The sequence below is a fragment of the Hyaena hyaena genome, unplaced genomic scaffold (genome assembly GCF_003009895.1).
Source record: "Hyaena hyaena isolate Hyena2069 unplaced genomic scaffold, ASM300989v1 scaffold_477, whole genome shotgun sequence".
Lineage (NCBI taxonomy): Eukaryota > Metazoa > Chordata > Mammalia > Carnivora > Hyaenidae > Hyaena > Hyaena hyaena.
Window position 1 is genome coordinate 1152829 of NW_024081112.1, and position 24490 is coordinate 1177318.

The window sequence follows — 24490 nt, forward strand, 5'->3', positions numbered from 1 at the left end:
AACTCAGTTTTGGATTTAACCGTGGGGGAAGACTGGCTTAGGATCCTTGCTCTCTGCTCCCCCGCCATCCTGTGCGTGCTCTAACACTGCATTTCTTACACCGCACTGATTTAATTCCTTGTCTCTCCACACAGAACATAAGTGTATCTTTTCCATTTTTCCAGCTCCTCAATATTTGAAGCCAGTGCCTGGCACAGTTCTTGGGACATAGTATGTGCTCAACAAGCGTTGAATGAGTAAATCAAGAGCGACATAGGATATGACTCTAGTCCTAGACGAAACTATACCCTGCCCCCTGAAAACTATTGCCGAGCCTCTAGGTTGGCAGTTTTGGTTTTTTCATTTCTTGTCCCCATCCTTGTATGCTGGGCACTGGAGACACTGCGGATTTGGTTAGAGAACAGGTGCTTATTTGTAAATCTCAAACCCACAGCACAGTAAACCAGGTTAACTCCTTTGGGAACCTTTAACTGAAGAAAATGCAACCGTGTAGAGCTCTGTGGCATCCTCTTCCCTCATTTACATGCAGTCACTTTGTGAGCCTGGCAAGATGAAGGGGATACCTCAGCATCTCCGGGGTCCTGAAGAATTGCTGCCTCCATGAACAGGATGGTGACAGGCAGGTCCCCCTCCTTCAGTCGTTTTAAGCCTTCTTCAAATGCTCCTGGCCAATCCTTGAAGGGATTTTCAGTATGAAAGTAATATCCCTACAATGCAGAGAAGAGCCAATACAAGATCCATCGATTTCTCTCTTTATTCTCATGTTCAGTAAGCACCTTTTGAATTTGACTTTAATGTTTTTATTCTAATTATTTAATTTAAATTACTGTTTTTTTCCCCTTCTATGAATGTAGCACATTCTCATTGTATACAGTTTAGATGATATTGTTTTGTTATTGAATAATATAAAAAGAAACAAAGTTATCCATAATGCCACAACCGAAATATCACTGCTGATATTTTGGAGTTTGTTTTCTCTCTGTTACTCTTTTGTTCTTTTTGTTTCAATCATTTCTCCCCAAGATTAACAAAATACAGAGTTTTGGACATATTTTTGCTAAGTGCTACTATCCCTTCCCCTGAAATATTAATGCCACACACTGTACATCTATGTATATGCTGTGACCCTTTGGAGGTCTACGAACCATTCTAATATCTGAGATTCTTTTATCTTCTTGCTCCTTGAACCAGTTTTTGCCCCATGGGGGGGCCATTCTGCCCTATTGAAAATGCATCTTTTAAAACTGTACATCATTTATCTCAAAAATTTAAATAATACAGAATTTATGAATAATGTAATATTTTAAAAATATGGGATTTATAAATAATCTAATATTTTTGTGAATATGTAAATAAATAAATATACATATGCAGTTTTATAGCTTATGCCCCATTTAGTTTTTAAAATTATCTACCTGTGCACAAACTTACTTAATCAAGCTCCTACTGATGGGCATCAGGCTACTTTCAATTTTTTTATTTTCAAGGTTATAAGGTTGCACGAAGACCTCATACTCAAATCTTTGTCTGCATATGATTATTACCTTAGGATGGACTTCTAGAGGGCTTCATTAGATTGAAGGCTATGAACTCTTTTGGAGCTCTTGAATTATATAACCATTTTTGAGAAAGTTTGTTCCAAGTTAAACTCTCATTGGAAATCTCTGAAAGAAATGATTTGTTGCAACTCTACCAGCATAAATTACCATAATATCTTCCAATTTGATAGATACAAATAAGCTAGTTTGTTGATGATGCCGTTAAGATTTTAAAATACATTAAATGGAGACCTTCATTCTCCACTGGCACTGAGAAAGACAACCCCCTTATCAGAGCCGCAGGGTACAACCAGTTTATGTAGTGGTGTAACAGATATGGGGTCCCAGGGGTGAGGAGCTCAGGGCCCAGCCGTGCCTCAGGTGCATGAATTGTAGCCTAGAGTCTGACAATCTGTGTCAATGTTTTATCTTTTTGCTTAGTTTTGATTTCATTGTGGAAAAGAGTTATTTTTAAAAGATAGTTGTTCGGATTTTGTGAGATTGCCTGGCCTATGGAGGGACAGAGAATAGTGGGGTAAGGAAGACATTTTAATGACTTTGTAGGTTGAAAATCCCCTAAGACTGGAGACTATTCATCAGCATATCCACTACAAGGTAGGCATTCAATAAATATCTGTTCGATTGAACAAATGGAAGTTATCCAGAAATGAATACTATTGAGACTTCCTCTACCATAAAAAGTCCATATGCAAACATATATATGTATATTATGTGTATTGTTTCCTCTTGAGTAAGAAAATTCTGTATTTTTTTCTATTTTTTAAATCATTTCAATTTATTTTCAGAAGTGTTTTTAAAAGCATAAATCCAAGGGTAACTGGGATATCATGGGTATTTTGGCTGGTTGTTCACTGAACTCTCACATTTGCTGGGGCTCCTATCAGGGGAATATCTTTGAAGAATTCCCTTGGGTCTTGACCTGACTGTGTGAAGGGTACCTTTTCCATGATTTTGTGAGCTGTGTGAGGACCATCTGTGAAATACAGTCCTAAGTCCCCACTTTACTCCCCTGTCCATTGATATCATCTGTTAGCTCATCCACATGGCTCATATGAATGACTGACAAAAAGCATGGTGGGGTGAGCCAGTTTTTGTTCCAACCCACCCTCAATGTCAGTCAGTTCGGTAAGGCAGTCAGGATCCAAGCTCTTGTTGACTACCAAACTGTATTAACATTGATAAAAATAAAGATATTCCATGCCAGCTTTGCTGTCTTCACACATTGGATGATTTTATTGTTTTCATCTGCCATAATTTCTTCTAGGTCAGATTGACATTAAATTGTCTGTTTCATTCTTAACATTTTCACAAAATAGTTGTAAACTGATTTATAAAAATATGATGCAAGAGGTTGAGAAAACTGGTCAGCATAGATAAGAACAGAATTGATTACCTTTTCACTAGCTGAGATTGTAACTTGGTTCTGAGCTTCTTGGTTCTCAGATATCCAGTTCCTCCGGGCCATTTCTTCCCATTCTGCTTGCATCTTATCCCAAAACTCTGTATCTGACTAGGAGATAGGAAAAATGAAGAGAGATGGATTTAAGAACATACTATGTCACTTGGGTTATTTCTAGGAAGATAGTTTTCCTCATATATCAAAAGGAGTTCTGAGGAGAAATAAAATATTCAAACTGGTCACATCCAATGATACTCATGGTTGAAGAGCTTCTGGAGGGTACTTAGTGGTCAAAGTGTTAAACTGGATTAGTTGTGACTTTCTCCAGCAGGAAAATAGTTACCATCTGAAGGACCAGGATCATATACACCAAATTCAACTAAAAATCCATTACTTGAGCAGTTTCAAGTGTGGATGGCAGGTACACATTTTAGGAAGGATGATCTTTCTTAGAGTCGCTCTCAGGATATGAGGAATTAGAGCAATGGTTTTGGGACTGGAGGGACAGTGACTTGGGGAGGCAACTGGCCATGAGCAAGGAAAAATAACATTAATTAACCCTATTCTGTGCCAAGCACTGTGCTAGGAGAAAACTGAGCCTAGAGGATGACGGTCATAAAGCTAGGATTGCATAGGATCAGAGTCTCAGTCTGGCTTCTAAGCCCATGTGCATCACCTTATGGCAAACATGGCCTCCTAGTGCTAAAGAATGAAAGAGATTGTCTTTTGGTGTGAACTTAATGAGTCCTCTCAGTAAGGGTCTTATCTATGGCAGGATTTTTTGAAAAATATTACTTTGTATTTTTCTCTTTATAATTTCCTTCATGTCTTTCAAAAGGGAAACCAAAAAAAAAAAAAAGAAACCAAAAAAAAAAAAAAAACCAAAAACAAAAGGGAAACCAGGCCATTTGCTCTCCTTTACTTCAGGGGAGGATTGGAGCAGAAATTTTCTGCAAGGTCTGTCCCTGGTTGGCTTCTATTTTGTTAAGCCTGAAGAGAGTACTTTGGGTGTCCTGGTGTAAGGGAAAAGGGGCAATTATTTTATTTTATTTATTTTACTTTTTAAAAAATTTTTAAATGTTTTATTTATTCCTGAGAGAGAGAGAGAGAGAGAGAGAGAGAGACAGCATGAGCAGGGGAGGGTCAGAGAGAGAGGGAGACACAGAATCTGAAATAGGCTCCAGGCTCTGAGCTGGCTGTCAGCACAGAGCCCAATGCAGGGCTTGAACCCATGAACCGTGAGATCATGACCTGAGCTGAAGTTGGATGCTTAGCCGACTGAGCCACCCAGGCGCCCCAAGAGGCAACTATTTTAAAGAACTTAAGAGAAGAAGGGGAAATTTTCAGGGGCAGGAAAAGAGAAGGAAGGTGGTGGATTCTGAGGTGAATGGGAGACTGGTGCAAACTGGTCTGACCTCCAAGAGTGTGCCAGAGGGTATGACTGGGGGCCTGACTTGAACTCTGATTCCCACATGGCAGGGACATAGAGAGAAACTGGATTTCAAGGAGCCACTTGGGGCTTGTCGGCTGTTAGCTGTCAGCATGACAGATGGAGTATGGAAAATCTGCCCTTGATTTCTGACACCACATCATCCTTCCATATTTGGTGCTCGCGTCAACTTTCCAGTTGGTAAGGGCGATGCTTCAATACCACTTAATTTTCTTTAAAGAAAACAAGGGATGTTTTTCCTTCAACATCTGAGTGTGGGACTGAGATGCATACTCTTTACCTGCAAATCTCACTTTCTATGATTCTAAATTCTGTGACTTGCTGACACCATCAGGGTTGCACTTCACCTTTCAGTCCTTCTATCTTACCATCTTCTCTACCCTCATGCTTGGTAGTGGTTGTTCTCTGCTGGGAACTCTTCAAAGTTGCTCTGAATGATAATTCTTAGCTTATTTCTTCAGAGGTAAACGTTCAGGGATTAAGGGCCAGCCCAATGTGATTAATCCAAGGCTGTATGCTTCTTTATTATGTCTACAGTACACCTTCCTACCACATGAATGGGTCCTGTCCCTTCAGCAGAGGCCTCCCCTTGACGAAGGCTCAGGGCAGCAGACACTGGGACAATCTGTGTCTGAGATGCTAGAAGCACATGGAATGGCCACCACTTATCCAGGTTAAGGTTAGGAATAAAATCCAACATTTCTTTTTTAACAAGTCCTTTTAGTAGAATTCCAAAGTGTGCCAACAGAATTATCTCCAATATACAAAAGCAAAGGCTTGATAATAAACTAAAAGGAGATACACTGCTGTGTTAAGAGTAATCTGTCTTTGGATGAAGGGATGATGGGTGACTTTTTCCTGCTTCATACTTTTCCACACTTTCTGAATTTTCTAAGTATGCATTGCTGTTATAAGTTTTTTAAGGTTCAAAACAACAATAAAGAAGAACAACTATCTGACCTTTGTAAATACCATAAACCCGAATTATTTAGGTACTGAGGAATTTGAAAAAAGAATTGGAGACCTGGGGGCCTGGGTTGCTCAGTTGGTTAAGCATTTGACTCTTGATTTCAGCTCAGGTCATGATCTTGCAGTTTGTGGGATTGAGCCCCACATCGGGTTCTTGGCTGACAGCATGGAGCCTGCGTGGGATCCTCTCTCTCTCTCTCTGTCCCTCCATTACTCATCCTTTCTTTCTCTCAAAATAAATAGGCTTAAAAAACATTTGGAGACTCATTTTTCAAAAATGTACGTTCAGCGTCTCTTCATAGAAACAAAGATAAATCTATCAAGTGTATTTTATAATGTTTACTGACTTTCCCAAGTCTTCTGAATGAAAGAAGAAGATTTTATAATGGGTACCCCTGGATTATAAAAGGATGCATCACCTTTCCTGAAGTTTCAAATTACAGTCGTGGATGTAGAAATCAGACTACTGTAGGAAACTGAACCTCAGTTAAGGTGAGGCCGCCAGGCTCTTATTTAATGAGATACTCCAGGACTTACTGCTACCACTTAGAATAAGTTATGCTGACTAATTAAAGTGCACAGCATAGTTTCATTTAATTACAGACGACTACTTTTAGCACAATCAATTTTCATCCAGTCTCAGAATCCAGACTTCATTCATGTAACTGCAATTAACACTGCTTCTTTTTTCTATTTCTAATCAATTTTAGAGAAACCTGAAACATATTTGAATTTTAACCATTGTAGATAGGACTGAAGGGATTTTATGTATTGATGACTTTCTTAGCTGTTCCGGGATTTTGGTAGGTTGTTTTTTATACTCTACAGGTAATAAGTTATGTGCTTGCACCAGAAATGAGCTATTTGCAATCTATTTTCATTTTTAAAAATAGCTTTCTGATTATAAAAGTGGTTGATATTCATGAAAAGCTTGGGATATGTGGTATAGTGGTGGAGAAGGGCAGCTCCCTTCTCAGATGGAACTGGGAAAAAGTGTGGCTCCATCACTAACCTTCTGCAAGACCCTTAACACCACTAGATCTCATTTTCCTTATTTTTTTAAAAAATGTTTTATTTATTTCTAGGAGAGAGAGAGAGAGAGAGTGAGTGAGCAGGGGAGGGTCAGAGGGCAAGGGAGACACAGACTCTGAAATAGGCTCCAGCCTTCTTCAGCACAGAGCCCGACGCGGGCCTCGAACCCACCAACCGCAAGATCATGACCTAAGAGAAAGTCGGACGCTTAACTGACTAAGCCACCCAGGTGCCCTTCATTTTCCTTATTTTTAAAGTGAACATATAACAGTGATCTTGGTTAGTCATTGTGAGGATTAAATGAGAAAATATATCTGTGGCATGAAGTACATGGTAAATGTTCAATAAGCGTAGGTGTGCTTATTAGTGTTTTTGCATCACTGAGAAAAATACAAAAAATAAAACAAAGATCTCACCTATGACCTCAAAGCCCAAATATACATCTATGAGTATCTTGGTGTGTTAATTTGCTGTAAATACATTTCCTCTTCTAAATACTTTTCCTTTCTTTATTTAAATCTTTCCCTTCTAATTAATAATTCAAAAATAGGAAAAAGTTAAGGGATTATGTAAAAAAAACTGTTACGTAGTAATTAAAATGGTATTTATGGAGAGTTATTACAACATGGAGCAGGCCTCGGGTTACTATGATCATAATGATAGAAAACATCAACAAATAATGTGTTGGGGAAAAAAAATTGTAGAGAAATGCATCAAAACTACTACTTTCATGGTTATGAGTAATTTGTCCCATCACCTTTCTTTGTATGTTATAGCATTTCCAAAATTTTCTATTGCTAGCATGTCACTTATTTTTATTTATTTTATTTTAAAAAACAGGTTTTTAATGTTTGGTTATTTTTGAGAGAGAAGGAGAGACAGAGCATGAGAAGGAGAGGGGCAGAGAGTGAGGGAGACAGAATCTGAAGTAAGCTCCAACCTCTGAGCTGTAAGAGATCATGACCTGGGCTGAAGTCAGATGCTTAACCAACTGAGACAGCCAGGCACCCCTATTTTTTTTAATTTAAAGTTTATATATTTATTTTTGAGAGAGAGCAAGCAAGCAGAGGAAGGGCAGAAAGAGAAGGAAACAGAGAATCCCAAGCAGGCTCTGTGCTGAGTGTAAAGCCTAATGTGGGGCTTGAACTCACAAATCTGTGAGATCATGACCTGAACTGAAACCAAGAGTCAGATGCTTAACCTACTGAGCCACCCTGGTGCCCTGCTAGCATGTTATTTTTGTGAAAGTAAGATTTGGTTAAAAAATACTTCTTTTCAATTTCAATTCCTCCATGATGTTTCTCCAAAAGACCCTACACTAGAGGCACCTCTTGTTTCTCTGAATTCCTTTGAACTAACATTCTGTATCAGTGATTAGGAAGAAGAGAGGTGTGTGCTTCTATTAACCCTGTAAACGTGAACAAGTCATTTAAACTCATCTGTACATTGTTTTTTTTGTCATTTGTAAGGTAAGAAGTCTGAATTGATTAGACAATCACTCAGGTTTCTTTGTTTACATAGATTGACTCAAAAGATCAGAACAAAAGGTCTGGGAAGCAGGCTTCTAGCTTGTTAACTGATCTCTAAAAATTATACATTAAAACATTTCCCCAAGAATAAAGCTGACATGTTCCCTTTACTTTTTGATTGTAAAACTAGAAAATAAAAATTTCTGTAAGAACCATGACAAAATTAAATATTAATGACATTAAAATAAGAAGAATAAAAAAATAAGCAATTTAACTTAGAACCAGGGAATTTTAAGGAAGAACAGCATATTGCCAGTTCCCATTCACCAGTCTATTTTGGTTATCCTTGAGTTAAAATAGAGATAGTTTCACTTTCGTGGTCAAATATAATTGTTGATTACAAGGATCTTGGGGTTGTGCTGTGAAAGAACTCTCTGATGTAAGATTGAATGCCCATTGTTCCTGGGAGGAGTCTGACTTTCTTTTTGGTTCTTTAGACAACCATTGGTTAACTGTCACTGGATCAAAACTGTCACTGGATCAAAAGAGGTAGGGCAAGGCATGAAAATCACTGTGCAAGCTTGGGTAAAATATTTTCCACAAATAGGTTTTTTTTTAATTTCTTTATTTTACTTAAAAATTTTTTTTAATGTTTTATTTATTTCTGAGAGAGAGAGAGAGAGCATGAGCATGGGAGGGTCAGAGAGAGAGGGAGACACAGAATCTGAAGCAGGCTCCAGGCTCTGAGCTGGCAGTCAGCACAGAGCCTGACACAGGGCTCGAACCCACGAACCGTGAGATCATGACCTGAACTGAAGTTGGACGCTCAACCGACTGAGCCACAGTTTTTGCTAACGTGAAATTATGTGTGGATCAGTTAGAGACCTTATTGCCCTGGGATCCAGTAGCCCAGGCTAGCAAAAGTGGCCCAAACATCCCTACTCATGAATCTTATTGACTAAATGCTGATATTAGCCAATGATTCAAAAAACATATTCAACCTGGGGCTGTAAGAATAGATGGTCAGCACCCTGATGGAGGATGGGATAGAATCTTGATTGTCCAGAATTAGCTTGAACTCTGGATGTGGTCTTGGGGGCCGGTATAGTGAGGGGCATTGGCAAACTGGAGTCTATTCAAGCAAGAGTAAAGGAGCAGCAAGAGTAACCTGGTTACAATTCACTGGTAAAGCAAGGTTCAGACGGTGATGGAGTTGAGTTAGTAGGCTTAGCCTTGTCTTGAAGACAGAAGGACTAGGGTGAATGAATAGCTGTTCTTGGGGGACAGATTTTAATCAAATGTCCCAAAATGTAAAGGGCTGCTTCCTCCTCAGAAAGATGGGTTCCCCAACATTAGAAGTCTTTAAACAGAAGAAGAATGTGTGCTGTAAAGACGGTTCACAGATTAGACTGACCCAATGAATTCTATGGTCTCTTATGACCCTGAGTGTCTGACTGCAAGATTATTAATGAATTGACAAATTGAGTCAAACAGAAAGGCTCAAAATTTAAATCTCTATGAGATAAGAAAAGGGTCAGGCATGCCCCTTTCTCAACCTAAATGGCATAGGGAAGAAAACCCATGGGTTTCAGCATCAAGCTAACCAGGCTGCCATACTGGCTATGTCCCATGTCAAGAGACCTTTGGCAATTTAGCTGACCTCTTTAACTCAGTTTCTCATTTGTAAAATGTAAAAAGTCTCCTGGAGTGGTTGTGCAGAATAAGTGAAACAATGTATGTAAAGTGCTTAAAACCAGTTATATTAAGAACAAAGGAATCAGTAGTTAATGTAATTTTATATTCATAAATGAAAAAATTATTTCTCAGGATATAGAGGGTGCAATATCATAACCTGTAAACTGTGTGGTTCAGAAGTGTTGAAAAACAAAAATATTGGTACTAGCACTCAACATGGATTTTCTGATTGCCTCTGGGTTAGACACGGTTCCTTGCTTAATGAAATCGGCCATCACTGCAGAAGTTGGCAGGCACCTGGGCAAATAGCCTGAGGCTTTCACCAAACAATGTGGTGGCAGGTTGGCTGCAGAAACATGGGGAGAAAAAATTGGAAATGATGGGAAGGAGAGGAAAGAGCACAGGAGGCTGGAAATAATTTAATACAAGGCTTGAGCAGGATGTCAGCATCTAAGATACTTTCCTGTTCTTTCTAGTCTTCCTCCCAGGGCAAGCAGCAAAGAGGAATGGAGTATTAAAGCACAATGAGCAATACTTGTCCAAATGTGTAGGGTAGGTTTTGAAAGAGCTTTTAGCATATCTATTAGCATGAATGCCTTTGGGGAGCCAAAGTTCGACAAGATTATATCAGTTTGTAGCTCCATTTGGTATCTGTATTCACAGCAAAGAACTATTCTTTTTTTTTTTTTTTTTTTAAGCAAAGAACTACTCTTAAGGTGCACTGGACCTGGAGGTTTGCAGACCAAACCCGGGGCTTGCTGCAGCTTTGGAAATAAGGTTCTGGGGGACCAATTTCTCAGCAGGCATCCTGGTGGCTCTTTGGGCAGCTAGTGACAGAGGACAATAGGGCCACTTTCCGATGGGCATAAGGCCCTGGAGTTTGAGCCTTGCCTCACGTCCACATGGTAATGAGTCACGTGTTAAAGGAAGTGGCAAGTGGGTGGATAGTTGTAGTGTAAGCCCTGACCTTTAGCCTTCTTTTTGTAATGCAAATGAATGACTTAAGTTTTGATTGATGAGGCATCCACTCCAAACTCGGCTATCTTGAAAAGACACCTTGTGCCGCTAGATAAGGAGCCAGGTCATTCATGGGCGCCCTCCCCTCCTCCCCCCAAGGCTACTTTGTTTTAGAGAGCTTGGTTGATTTCAGTAAGGGATCATTTGGGCTGGTTGTTTTTTCTCTTCCCAGGCTTTAAATTCCTGCACTTATGTTTTAAAGGAGTGAATTGTTTTAAATCAATAAAGATGAACCCTCAAAACCCTAGGTTCTCCCCCCGCCAACCCCAATAAAAGCAGAATCCTGGGCCTGCTCTTTCTCTCTACTCATGACCTCACTGTGTGGCTCCAGGTGGGCCATGTAATTTTCTGAACTTAAATGAAACGTTTTCTCTTTCAAAATTTCCTGGTGGTTATTGCTGAGAGCATCTTGAAATGATAACCGCAAGGGCTGGTCCAGCCACAACACTGGTTATTGACAGTCCGAGACCAACACAGAACAATAATGAACTACAGGCAGTATGATTCAGTTCCAGAGGGGATTTCTTCTCCTTCAGCCATGTCCACAAGTGGTGAAGTTACTGAGAAGCTCCCTAATAGCTTTAATAAAATAAGGTATTAGAAATACTTAGTAAGCCCAAAATACATGTCCGTGCTTTGCATTACAGCAGTATTAACGATAAAACAGGGGTGCCTGGGTGGCTCAGTCGGTTAAGCCACTGACTCTTGATTTAGGCTCAGGTCATGAACTCACGGTTTCGTGAGTTTGAGCCCTGCATTAGGCTCCGTGCTGACAGTGCAGAGCCTGCTTGGGATTCTTTCTCTCCCTCTCTCTCTGCCCCTCTCTCACTTGTGCTGTCTCTGTATCTCTCAAAATAAATAAACAAATTTTAAAAAAAGAATAAAAGAAAACAAAAAACCTAGATATGCGTGCTACTCTCAAGGTGCTTAGTATCTAACGATGAAGTAAAAGTAGAGGCAACTGTAATGCAGGATAGAGTAAACAAATGGTGCAAAAAGAGATGAAATTACTTGGTAATAAAAGAGCCAGAATTCAAGTTCTTTCTTTCATTCATTCATTCATTCATGTGTATTTTTTGTTTGTTTGGAGAGAAAAAGAGAGAGAGAGAGCGCAAGCATGTGCAAGTGGGGGAGGTGCAGAGAGAGAGGAGAGAGAATCTCAAGCAGGCTCCACATCCAGCATGAAGCCCGGCATGTGGAGCCGGATGCTGGAGCCAGATGCCGCGTTCAATCTCAGGACTGTGAATTCCTGACTTGAGCTGAAATCAAGAGTTAGATGCTTAACAGACTGAGCCACCCAGGCGCCCCTCATTCTTTCCTTTTATGGAAGATTGCATCTTCCAAAATGGCTAAAATGGTATTTCTGGTCCCCCATCTTCTTCTGAACCTTGCCACACTCCTTTAGGAGGTGGGGTCACTTGTCTGTCTTTGAACACTTTCATTGACAAATAGAATGTAATGGAAATGACGTGCTGTGACTTTTGGGACTAGATCCTCCAAGGTGATACAGTTTCTGCCTGCCTCTCCCTCTTACTCTTGAGCAAGGAAAGGATCCACATTAGGCAGGGATATAGATAAGGGACATTGGGGAAGCAGGCTGTGGCTGCAAGTGGGAGGCTGAAGCTCTGGCCAGGTTTGGGGAAAAAAAAAAAAAAAAAGATAAACGTATTCCAGACCTGCCTGGGCTGGGTGCATGAGTGGAGGCTCACAAACTTTCTGATAAGGTCCCAATAAAAAGTCAAAGACAAAAATCCTTGGCGGCTACCTAGCTGGAGCCCTCTCACTCTAGAGAGCTTTGTACTTTCCCTCAATAAACTCTATTGTTTCGCTCACTCTGTTGTCTGTGAGACTGATTCTTAGACTCTGTGAGACAAGGACTCGCGCCTCTCCCACCCTCTTGTAACCCTCCAGGACACTCACTCCGGGAATCTAGCTATCTAGATGGCTGTCTATCTAGCAAGGAAGCCCAGGCCTCAAAAGAAGGTCACATGTAGGTGTTCCAGCCATTGCAGCTTAAGGTGTCAAGTGACTACTGGCATAAGCCATCTGACATCTGAGTGAGAATGCCTTTGTTTGTTTCTTTGTTTGTTTAAAGGATTTTATTTTTAAGCAATCTCTACAAGTAACTTGGGGCTTGAACCCACAACCCCAAGATCAAGAGTTGCATGCTCTACTGACTAGGCCAGCCAGGTGCCCCGAGAATGCCTTTGGATGAATCCCACCCCTCCCCATTTCCATGAGGCTTTGAGCCACACTGACATGTAGTGGAATAAAGATGAACCATGCTCTCTGAGCCCTACCCAAATTACAAATTTTCAGCAAAGTAAATATTGCTTTTTTTTTAAGCCACAAGTAGAGGAGTAATTTATTAAACAGAGTAACTGGAACATACTTTAAGTTGGAAGACTGGAGCATGAGAGGAAGGCTAGATGTAGAGAAGTGACCTTGAAGGGTTGGCAGGATAATGAAATGTAGTAGCATTTCGCCAAAGAGTATTCCAGAAACAAAGAGTTCTGTGGTCAAATGATCTTGAGAAATCTTAGGTTAAACCAGATGCGGCCAATTGGTGGCCTAGGGGCCCAATCTAGCCAAGAGTCAACTTTTTCCCCCTTCACAACTGGATGTTAAATTCTACATCAAAACCCAGATTTCAGTCATCTTATGAAGATAGGTAAATATTAGGCCCACATGGACCAGAAGCAGCACCTGTCAGTTGGTACATGTGGTCTCTGCCTCATCACAACCATGTCACTATCTTTACCTGCCTGGCTCCTAGAAGTAGCTTGTTTGCAACTTCTGGACAAAAGTGAACATGTTCTTTACTGCATGACTTCCCAGGATCTTCAGATGCTAATATATATTTTAAATCTCTAAGCGGGTTGTAAATAGTAGTCCTTGACTATATTACCTTGACACTCTAAGTGTGCATCTGTCATTAGGATTCTCTAGAATACAGCTTGGAAAATGCTGATATAGAGACTCAGAGCATCTGAAGTTCCACAAAAAAGAACTCTTTGGTCGGATAAATTCGGTATATCCTGAGAAGCTATCAGGGATAGGAATTTACCACATATAGTTTGTTTTCATGTGATTGTTTCCCGTGAAACTCATCTCCAATTAGCCAGCAGGTTCTCTAATCCTCACATCTGCTGTGTGAATCAGAATTCTTCAAGAATCTGTTGTTGTTATTGTTCCAGAAGAGGAAATGAAACCCAGAATGTGGAGGGAAGAATTAAAATACTTTTTGTCTGTTTTTAAGATGACAAGTCATTTGATGAACTTATCATTTCAATACTAGCTAGTCATTTAAAATGGCTTTGAAAATACATATAATTACATATGCAGATTGGGCAAAGCCTGGAAGATATATGAAAACAGCTAATTTATTAATGTCATGGGAATTCTGAGGAGTTCTTAGCCTTTCCTCCCCCAACTTTCTAATTTGTTGATGCTTTTAAAACAACTTAAATAAGAGGAAATCTTTGATAAAAGAATTATTTTCTGGTGACCAACAACATTTAAGTTCTATGATTCAGAGTCTGCAAAACATGCAAATATTTTTAGTATTAGAAATAGTGATGACGAGCAGAGTTTTGGAGTTAGACCCAGTCAGAATTCCATTCCTGACAATGTGGTGTGATCTTGAGTAAGTTACAAAATCTAAGTCTCAGTTTTTCCACATTAAAATAATGCTGCTGGAGGAGGTCATTGAGAGGATGTGACTGCCAGTTGATCCTTGAGCTAAACCTGGGTAATCAGAGGCTCCTCACATGCTCCTCCATCCTTTGAGTGTACGATGTGCCTACTGTTCCCCCAGTGAAAGCTGTTCTAAGGATGCAGCCTTGAGAGACGAAGGTGTTGTTGAGACCATCTGGATGGTATGTGACTGAATCCAGTGAAGGCCTCTATACAAACTTTTTAAGATTATGGTGGGCAGGTGTGCAGATCTCATCTTGCAGCCATGTAAGATAAGCCTTGTATGCAAGTTTCCTTGCTTATTAAATCTGCCACCTACCAATTTAGAGTTGTCACCGCTTTCTTAGGTCTCTCCTTGCCTTCTGTGTATGGGCCTAGTTTAGCAATTGATAGCTGGTGAGCCAGCTAGGAGACCAAAGAAATGGCCTTGGGAAAGAGGCATTCACGGTGGGAAATCTTTCAGTGGCCACCAATCTCATATGTTAGATGCTGGTGGACCACCCTGTGAGTCTCAGGACACCTTAAAAATGCTAGCAGTTTTGATATACGTGTTTGAGAAACTACACATAGCACACTGCAGCAAAGAAGGGAAATGAGTGGCTGCCACAGCAGGCTGGCCTCTCATGTGGGCAGCTCGGCTGGCCATTGATGCCCAACTAGAGGCTGAAACTTGACTTGGAAAGCTGGAAGAGATGAGGCTATAGAGGGACAAGCAGTTGTCCCTACTCTGCTAGCTTTGGGGCTGGCAGAAAACGTGGGAGAGGAGGATAATAAGTTGGAGATTTGGTGGTCAGTTTTGTAAGGCTAAAAGAGTAAGATGCCTTGGGTTAAGATCCAAGAGCTTGTGACAAAGCCTAACTGGGATACTAAGAGGAGAAATCTCTAGGAAAGTGAAGACAGCCAAGAGCAAAGAGGAGGATGTTACAGTGATTGACAATGACAACTGACAGCCTCATGAGGTTTGGCCCCTAACACAAAGAGAAAATTTAAATAGTAACTAGTCTAGATTTGCCATAATGAAGAAATATACCCCCAAAACTCCCAGGAGAAACTTGCATTCTTTCTCTGTCTCTTGAAGTTGTAAGTCTTATCATGCCGTTGAAATATAAATACTGCAGGAGACAACTAAAACCCTGCCCAAGGTTGCCTGGGACTGAGGGGAAAAAAGGGGGAAAGAGGCTTTTTAAAATACAGTTAGCTATAGAAGTTCCCTTGCCCAAAATCAAGTCCACAGCCTCCAAAAGATTACTATTAAAGGGCACATACAAATCTTTTTTTTTTTTTAAGGGCAAATATAAATCTTAAAAGTCTTTTCTACAAATAGTAATAAGAAGCTTTAGCCACGTGAGGGGTAACCTTTACTTGTTTCATTGGCCAGAGACACATTTGGATTTAACTGCTTCATAAAGTAGTGAATTTTATACTGTACTGATTTCACGGCTAGAGCTTTGGAAGGAAAGCAATGGAATCTCTTTTTGTGTTTGTCTGTCTGTTATGTATGTCCATGGATATATATTACATATGTGATGTTTTTCTTCTTCTGGAAAGTATTACCAAAATTAAGTTGCAAAAGAGCTCTATTTAATTGGCTTCAAGAAAAGTAGGCTTTAGCATCAATGGTATATCTATGTAAAACTGAGAACTTATCTTCTTTCATCTGCTAAAAAGAGTTTTCTTGGACTATTGGTTTGTTCTTGATGAGTTTATGAAAGGTTTACCTTTATCTTTTAAGTAATCTGTCTAGCAAACAAAGATTCTATGTTTTATCAAAATAATTTCTTTTTGTGTCATACTGTCTTTATCAGGTCTTTGATTACTTATGAAAAACTGAGTCTTCTCCATTAATAGAGCTAAGGTTTTTTTTTAATGGATATTTTTTTAAAGTTTATATTTTTATTAAAAAATTTTTTTAATGTTTTTTATTTATTTCTGAGAGAGAGAGAGAGACACGGCGTGAGCAGGAGAGGGTCAGAGAGAGAGAGGGAGACACAGAATCTGAAGCAGGCTCCAGGCTCTGACCTAGCCGTCAGCACAGAGCCTGACGCAGGGCTTGAACCCACAAACCGTGAGATCGTGACCTGAGCCAAAGTCAGACACTTAGCCGACTGAGCCACCCAGGCATTCTCTAAAGTTTATTTTTGAGAGAGAGTGTGTGTGAGTGCACGCGGGTGGGAGAGGAACAGAGAGAAAGGGAGGCAGAGGATCCCAAGCAGGCTCTGTGCTCTCAGTGCAGAGTCCAGTGTGGGGCTCCAACCCATGAACCATGAGATCATGACCTGAGCCAAAACCAAGAGTTGGATGCTTAACTGACTGAACCATCCTGGCTCCCTGAGCTAAGTTTTTTTTTTTTTTTTTTTTTTTTACAACTTTATGACTTCCTGTATTTGCCTTTGAAATCTTTGTCACTTAGGTTAAAATGATAATTAAGTATTGTTTCATGGTGACTTATGACCCATTTTAATCAACTGTTTTAAATCTTTTGATAGTTTTGACAAACTTCACCAAATCAAATTTAAATTAAGCCTTGTTTACCTTGTCCTAACTTTGGGATTTTTCAGATCCCTGGAACATCTCAAAAAATGTGTTTTCTCTCCTTATAAAAGGGAGAGATTAAGCTAATTAGGCTTATTTGATATGTTAAATTAAAAAGGATGTGTTATCAGATAAACTTTCCTTAGGGTATGTTTATGTGGAATTCCTAAAAATCTGATATGTCCTGGTACAAAATGTTGTCAGGCACAATTTTAAAATGTATGTCATGGAAATAAGCAAATCTCCTTGTCAATTGCACTATAATGAACTCTCATCAGATCTTTAAGTACGGCCATTTTTAAAGTCTTTTGTCATTTATAGACAGTTATTAATTTACTCTGATGCTTTTGCAAAAATATTCCCGCAAAAAGTGCTTCATCTTCAAAGATATCCATGGAAAAGCTCTGGCAAGTACAGGTTTCTAATAACCAAGATCAATTTGCCTTCATGTGGGAGAAAATAATGGACCTTTCAAGTGCTTCCCTAAGGCTACATGCAAAGCTTCATATTATGTCATGGGATGGTAACCCAATACAATGGGCCCATCCCATTGATGATATAATGGTAACATGAAGATTTGCTGGACACTCTGTAGGCTTTGCTAAGCAATAAACCCCAAAAGATTCAAGGCCCACGTGCTACCATGAAGTTTTTGGAAGTTGTTTGGCTGGATAAGACACACATCATCCCCAAAGCTATGATTGACATGATGCAAGCCTATCCCCTCCCACAAAACATGAGAGAGATGAAAATCTTTGTGGGAAATTGGGGGTTTAGAAGGGCTTTTATTCCCATCTGGCACAGTGTCTCTGCCTTTTAAAGCACCTGGTAAGAAAAAGGGTACATGTGGACCTGGGGGGTCAAAACAAGAACTCACTTTTGAGAAGGAAAAACACTAGGAAAGCAGATTAAAGCTCTGGACATTCCTCACAGAGGGCTAACATTTAAATCAGATGTGTCTGTGACTCCAGAAGGTACGGCTTGGGCACTAAGGCAGGGGCAACAGAAGGAGAGACCTCTAAAATTTCTGTCCCCGCTCTGGAAGGAGAGAGAAACGTGAAGTACCCCACAGAGCAACAGCTGCTAGCAGTGTACACAGTGTTCCTCTAGGTAGAGCCTCTCACAAAGGAACAGTGCATCGTGATAAGAACTTCCCTTCCTATCAAGGGGTGAATTAAAAATATGTTTCACTGATCTATCTCTGACATGGCTCAGACTCCCACTTTGGCCAAATGGTATGCCTATTTACAACAGAGGAGCACCCTGTCGGCCAGCCCACCATCTCTGGAAATGCAGGTGCTCCTAGGCCCTGTAGGATATGTAGATCCTATAAATATCCTGCCCCTATTCCTATGGGACCCTTGTGGCCTGTAAAAAGAGACTGGGGGAAATTCTCACTGAAGCCTAGTATACAGATGCCTAGAAATAAGCATGAATCACAGCAGTCAGTGGGCAGAACTCTGAGCATTTTGGCTGTGATCACTCAGAAGGTCTGGCTGTTAACCCTTTAGAGACAGTGGGGCTGTTCTAAAGGGGTTAACCCTATGGCTTAGACAATGGGAAGCCTGAGGATGGATGACTATGAATGCCTTTGTGTGGTCAAGATGTATGGAAACACATTCAGTTTCATCTGTAAGAACCTAAGGAAGTACTCACTATTTTCCATGCCTTAAATAATGAGGCACTGATCCTTTCTGGCAATCAGGAAGCTGATGCCTTAGGTTGGGTGCAAGTGCTAGCAATCGCTCTTCAGTAGATACAAAAGATTGGATGCATAGGAATAAAATGCCACTAGCTCCCAGGTGAGATGACGTATTGCCAAGGATGCAGGACTGCCCTGGAAATACATTGACTTGGTTAATGCAATAAGAGCTCATCTTGTATGTTCTAAAGAATGCCCAAGGCAGTTGCTAGAGAAGTCTGGGGCCATCCATGGGAGTTCCCAACCTGTCAAAGATTGGCAAATTGATTCTATTAGCTCCTCCTTCAGATCAAAGGTTCTAAATATGCCTTGATTTATGGGGGCACTGCATCTGGCTTAACCCAAGTTTTCCCATCACTGTGCAAACCAGGCTGCTACTATTAAGGAATTAGAAAATCTGAGTACCATGTACAGATACCCTTGTCAAAAAGACAGTGATCAGGGGTCACATTTCAAAAGTGATAATATGCAAGACTGGGCAAAAGAACATACCATTGAATAGAGGTTCCATGTCCCCTATAACTCACAAGTAGTAGGGTTAATGGAAAAGAAAAAATAAAATATTGAAGCAAAAGATTAAATTACTAACAGGTAAAACTACCCTGGATGGATACATTAAAGTACTGTCCCAGGCTTTAATTCATTTGAATAATCAACCAGTAGGTCCTATTATCCTTTGTGCCAAACTGGGGACTGCGGCTGAGACACTTGACATTGTAAAGATAAAAAAGTCATGGTAAAGAGCCATCGCTCAGCTCTCACCATGAATCATTGTGATGTGCTGATGAGAACACCAAACCCCATCATGCTTGGGAAAGATGGCACCTACTAGAATTAGCAATAACATGTCCCTCTGGAATGGGTAAATTACTTTGCACTCCTAAGTGTCAGGGAACTACTCAATCTCCACTGGGATTCCACTGTCCTACCATAAGCTGAACCTGTTGAAATGCACTACACATGGAATGGAACATGTGTCATCAAGAGAGGGGAAAAAAGTGGGGGTTCTGGTCTAGTATCTCCCTCCACCAATGTATCTCCTCATGCCTGACAGCGCTGTCTCCCTTGGCCAACATGGATGGTATGTACAACTGGGTCAAGTTCCTAAAGCTGCCAACCTCCCTCTCCTCAAGGCCATGTGGGTATGTTCTGTTTTCCACTGATAAAATCACTTGGCCTCCTTCTTTGCTCTCTCCATTGGACTGGAGGATGTTATGGCACACACAGAAGCTCTTACTAAATTCACCCAACAAGCCTTACTGATAGCCAGCAAAGCCTGTCCTTAACAAATACTGAAATGTCTCTAATGAAAAAAAGCTGTCCTCCAAAATAGGATAGACTTGGGCATTATTTTTGCTTTGTGGGGAGGCACCCACATTAAACAAAGAGAATGTTATGTGTTCGTACCTGATGAGTCTAATTTGTATCATCTATTTTAATCATATAAAAACATAAATGAAGGCCCTGAGTGATCCAAACCCCAGTCTAGGGGACTTAGTAAATCAAGGGTTCGGATAATGGGGTTCTTGATGAAGAAAACTGTTAGTTATTTTGGGACTCATCTTAATTTTTTTTCTTTTACATTTGCCTGTATTGTTCCTGTAGTATCTGCCTCCAGTGCAGTCAGACAACCAACAAACAAGCCACCTCCATGTTATTAACACGCTTGCTGACCACTCAGGGCACATTGCAGAAGAGGAAGACATATAAGATTCTAAGAGCCAATCAGGAGAGGTAAAACATTAGAAGAGGTCATTAAGAGGAAGTGACTGCTGGTTGATTCTTCAACTGGACCCTGGCATTTGGAGGCTCCTCACTCCTTCCCTTGTCCCTGGCATGTGCATTCTGTCTACAGTTCCCACCGTTGGAGCCATTTTTAAGGATGTAGACTTTAGATAGTGCAGTTTTATTGCAACCTTGTGCAGTGAATTATGTGACTGAACCCAATTTAAGGTCTCTAGGTAAATTTTTAAGATTTGGCAGGTGGCTGTGGAGATCCACGCATCTTGTTGCCCAACAGAAGCCCTGTAACTAAGTTCCCTTGCTTATCAAATCTGCCTCCTACCAATCTGGAGTGGACTGCCTCTTTCTTCAGTCTCTCCTTGCCCTCCATGTGCAGAGGTCAGTTTGCGAACTGACAAATGGGAGTAATGCTCACCCGATAGGGCTGCCATGAGCACTGCGTGAGATGATGAATGGGTTTAGGACAGAGAGCCCACCAGGGGTAGCATTTATTGGTACAACTAAAGCAACCTTGGACCGTCTGAGCATGGAAACAGGTTCTTTCCTCCTCCCCTTTCCTTAGCTTTTCCCTTAGCTGCAGGGAAGGCCTCCAGAGGCACTGGTTTCAAAGCAGTTCCTCTGTAACATTTTTTCCTGGTGATAAAGAATTTAAGTTATTACATCTAATAACCATGTAGGCACTGCCTTCCACTGTGAAAATCTTCCTCCTCCCACACTTTAGGGGTATTTAAGGAAAAAATATTGGGTCAGTTGTTTTGGCAAAGTGAGATTAAAAAATTGCCAGTGTCATATTGATCATACTGTACTGCTATTTTGATTTTTTCCCTTTTTCTTTTTGACTACTTGGTTGTTACAATGGTTGACCAAGTGTGAAGATAGTCTAGATCCTGTTTGTTATCTTATGAGAGTATTGGGAAAAAGGGGTTAAAGTTGTTTTCTTTGGCACTGGAATCAAACTAGCTGACTCAGTGGTCAGGCAAAGATTCTGAAAAGCTGCAGGAGCGCCCCTGCCCTGGGTCGGTGGGGTATCACAGGGGAAGGGGAATGTGCTCATGCTGCTTTGAGCTAATATCTAGATGCTCATAGCTACTGTGGAGCTAGGTAGCTTCTGCTATGACCACCAATGCCTTAGAAAAATTCCAGATGGTCAAAATCATCACACATTCTCTTTGTGTATTGATTTATTGGCCTGTGAGGATTAATTTGGATAGAACTGGAGAAATATTTTCTCTGCCAAAGATACTAGGCATTGAATCTGGCTTCTTGGCAGTGGCTGCCACATTCTCAGTATCAAAACACAGAAGAGAAGACCAATATAATGGTGAGGCTAGAGACTCCATCAGCCCAGGAAAAAAACCCACCATTGGAGCACTCTTTTCTACAGAACCTAACAAAAAATGGAAAAGAGGTTCTGGATGGATTGACATTCTTCTGTTTTCAATTATTAGATTGTACTGGCAAAATTTGCTTTTACAAATGACATATACCTATATTGGTATTTGGAGCTATGTTATAATTAGAAACACATTTTGAGAGGCCAGATGCAATACTTTTAAAAAGAAATACTTAGATATACAAGATAGTAGTGGTTTTCTTTTCTTTTTTTTTTTTTTAATGTTTTTTATTTATTTCTAGGAGAGAGAGAGAGAGCGTGAGCAGGGGAGGGTCAGAGAGAGAGGGAGTGACAGACTGAAACAGGCTCCAGGCTCTGAGCTGGCAGTCAGCACAGAGCCCGACGCGGGGCACGAACCCACGAACCGCGAGATCATGACCTAAGCGAAAGTCGGACGCTTAACCGACTAAGCCACCCAGGCGCCCCGATAGTAGTGGTTTTCTAATGTCTTTATAAAGTGGATTTTTTTCCCGTACAGAACCTTTTTTTAATTATTAAAGTATTTCATAAAATTTGAAGGGTAGTATCTTCTCAAAATAGTTTATTCTATATATTTACACACGGTGCACTCATTTAGCAGAATTATTAACAAGTCTACTATGTAGTGGGCAATGTTCTGCATAAATAAGGTATACAGGGTATAACATAAATAAGACAGATGCTGATCCTGCCACTGGAGTGTGCAGTGTGCTGGGGCACAGTTGATTACAATCCGAGCCTGTAAGAGAAGGGAATAAATGGTGCTCTGGGAGCAAAGAAGAGGGGAACTCAACCTAGACTTGGGAGTTCAGGGATCCGGATGCAGTGAAAGCTAACTGAGACTCTAAGGGTGAATAGAAGTTAGCCAGGTAATGGGGTGAGGAAAGAACATTTCTGACGGGAGGAGTGGCATGTGCAAAGGCTAGGAGGAAGATTATATGATCTATTCTGGGAACTGATGACTTATTATGATGCCAATATAGACATCAAGGTGGGGAGTCAGAGCTGCAGATGTAGAGGCAAGAATGGTCCAGATCACAAAGGACCTTGTAAGGCTAGGTCAGTGAGTTTGGACTTTATTCTAAGGATAAGTGGGAAGTCATCACTCAGATCTGTGCCTCAGAAAGATTACTCCGATTGAAATGAAAAGAATGGAGTAAGTAGGGCATTCTATTCACTCTAGAGGCAGCAAGACAAGCTACGCGGCTGTTGGAGTTGTCTGTGTAAGAGATGATGGTGCCCGGAGTAGAGTGCTGCATTTGAGAGATGTAACAGAAAAGGTGATGTAGGGTTATGGTGAAGACCTCAGATCTGGATATGTTCAGTTTGAGGTGCTTTCGGTGTATGTTTGAGCACAGATATTGAATAAGGTATTGGGCTACCTGGGTTTGGTCTCAAGAAGAAAATGACAGCCAGAGCTGTGGATTTTCTGATTGCAGTGGTGACTGGAATCATAGGAAGGGATTTGTTGAACAAGTGAGAGTGCATCAGGAGGGAGAGCCGACTGTCCAGTGTTGCGCTCTGGGGAACATCAGCAGTAAGCGATAGGCAGAGGAGGAAGAACTCACTGGAGAGAAAATCCAGTGTAAGGGAATCTTTAAGTGGAAGAAGTATTTACCAGTATGGAGGGCTGTGCTGCAGCACATCTATGAGCATAAACAACCATGGAGATGTGATGATTTTGTCCAGAGCAACACTAGTGGAATAGAGGTAGAAGCCAGATTGCCATGGATTGAGGGCAAATGAGAGTAAAAAGACACTGTCATACATTGTAATAGTAAATACAACCATCTTTGGAGTGTTTGTGGAGGTACTGAAACTATGAAGTATCTGAAAAATTCTAATCTTCATTTAACTGGTGTTTCCCTCTCCAATTTCATGCTTAAAATTTTAAAAAAGTTTATTTCTGAGAGAGAGAGAGAGTGAGCGAGCAGGGGAGGGGCAGAGAGAGGAAGACACAGAATCTGAACCAGACTCCAGGTTCTAAACTGTCAGCACAGAGCCTGACACGGGGCTCGAACCCACGAACCGTGAGATCATGACCTGAGCTGAAGTGGGATGCTTGGCCGACTGAGTCACCCAGAGGCCCTTCCAATTTCATTTTTATACCCACCCACCCATTTACCAATCTACTTATCTATCTATCTATCTATCTATCTATCTATCTATCTATCTATCATCTCATCTTTAACTGATGAGCCAAATGCCTCATGTGAATCTTAGCCAAGGCTACAGATGTGAGTGGGCTAGGGAAAGGAACGGCCATGTTTTCTTTTCCTGTTCTTTGTCTCAAAGAATCTGAACATCGCATCAGGAAGGAAGAGGTCTTAGGAGCATCTAGCTCAACCCCTTCCTGTGGGGATGAATTGTAGGGGTAGGGCAGAAAAGAGATAAATTAGGAGGCTATTGCAATAATCTCGGTCGAGACCAGGGTGATTGCAACAAAAGCAAAGAGGGAGGAGTGAATCAGAGATTTTCTAGAAGAAATAAGAAGATTTAGTGACAAAACTGCATTGCTTCTTATTAACATCAATAATATTGTCATCTTGAATATATATAATTTTTAAAGAGCTTTCAAGTGCATTAGCTTATTTGACCTTCATAAGTGAACTTTCCAAGGTCACTAGATAGTCAGTAGGTGAACCAGGTCCAGGCCCACACCTTCTAATTCCTACTCCTATACGCTTTTTGTTAATGCAGTCTTGTTTCCCTCATCCTACTCTGCAGCTCTAACCTATCCTTAGCTTTAAGAAATCAATCAGTGTTTTTACTTGGCAAATATTATCTTGGTAGGAGGAAAGAGCAGAACAAAGCCCTTCTGCTTGTCTCTTGTCATTTAATTTTCTGAGACAAAC

The 24490-nt window shown here is 40.7% G+C and overlaps 1 protein-coding gene across 4 annotated transcripts in view; it reads right to left on the reverse strand.

Moving 5' to 3' along the window:
* The window catches only part of PEX5L (peroxisomal biogenesis factor 5 like), a 227821-nt gene that overhangs the window by 17551 nt on the left and 185780 nt on the right, over positions 1-24490 (reverse strand). For all 4 annotated transcript variants that reach the window (XM_039254335.1, XM_039254337.1, XM_039254338.1 and 1 more), the window contains 2 exons: positions 2953-3069; positions 564-707 (listed from right to left, as the gene is read on the reverse strand). In XM_039254335.1, coding sequence (XP_039110266.1) covers positions 564-707; positions 2953-3069 — 261 coding nt within the window. The remainder of the gene's footprint in view (positions 1-563; positions 708-2952; positions 3070-24490) is intronic.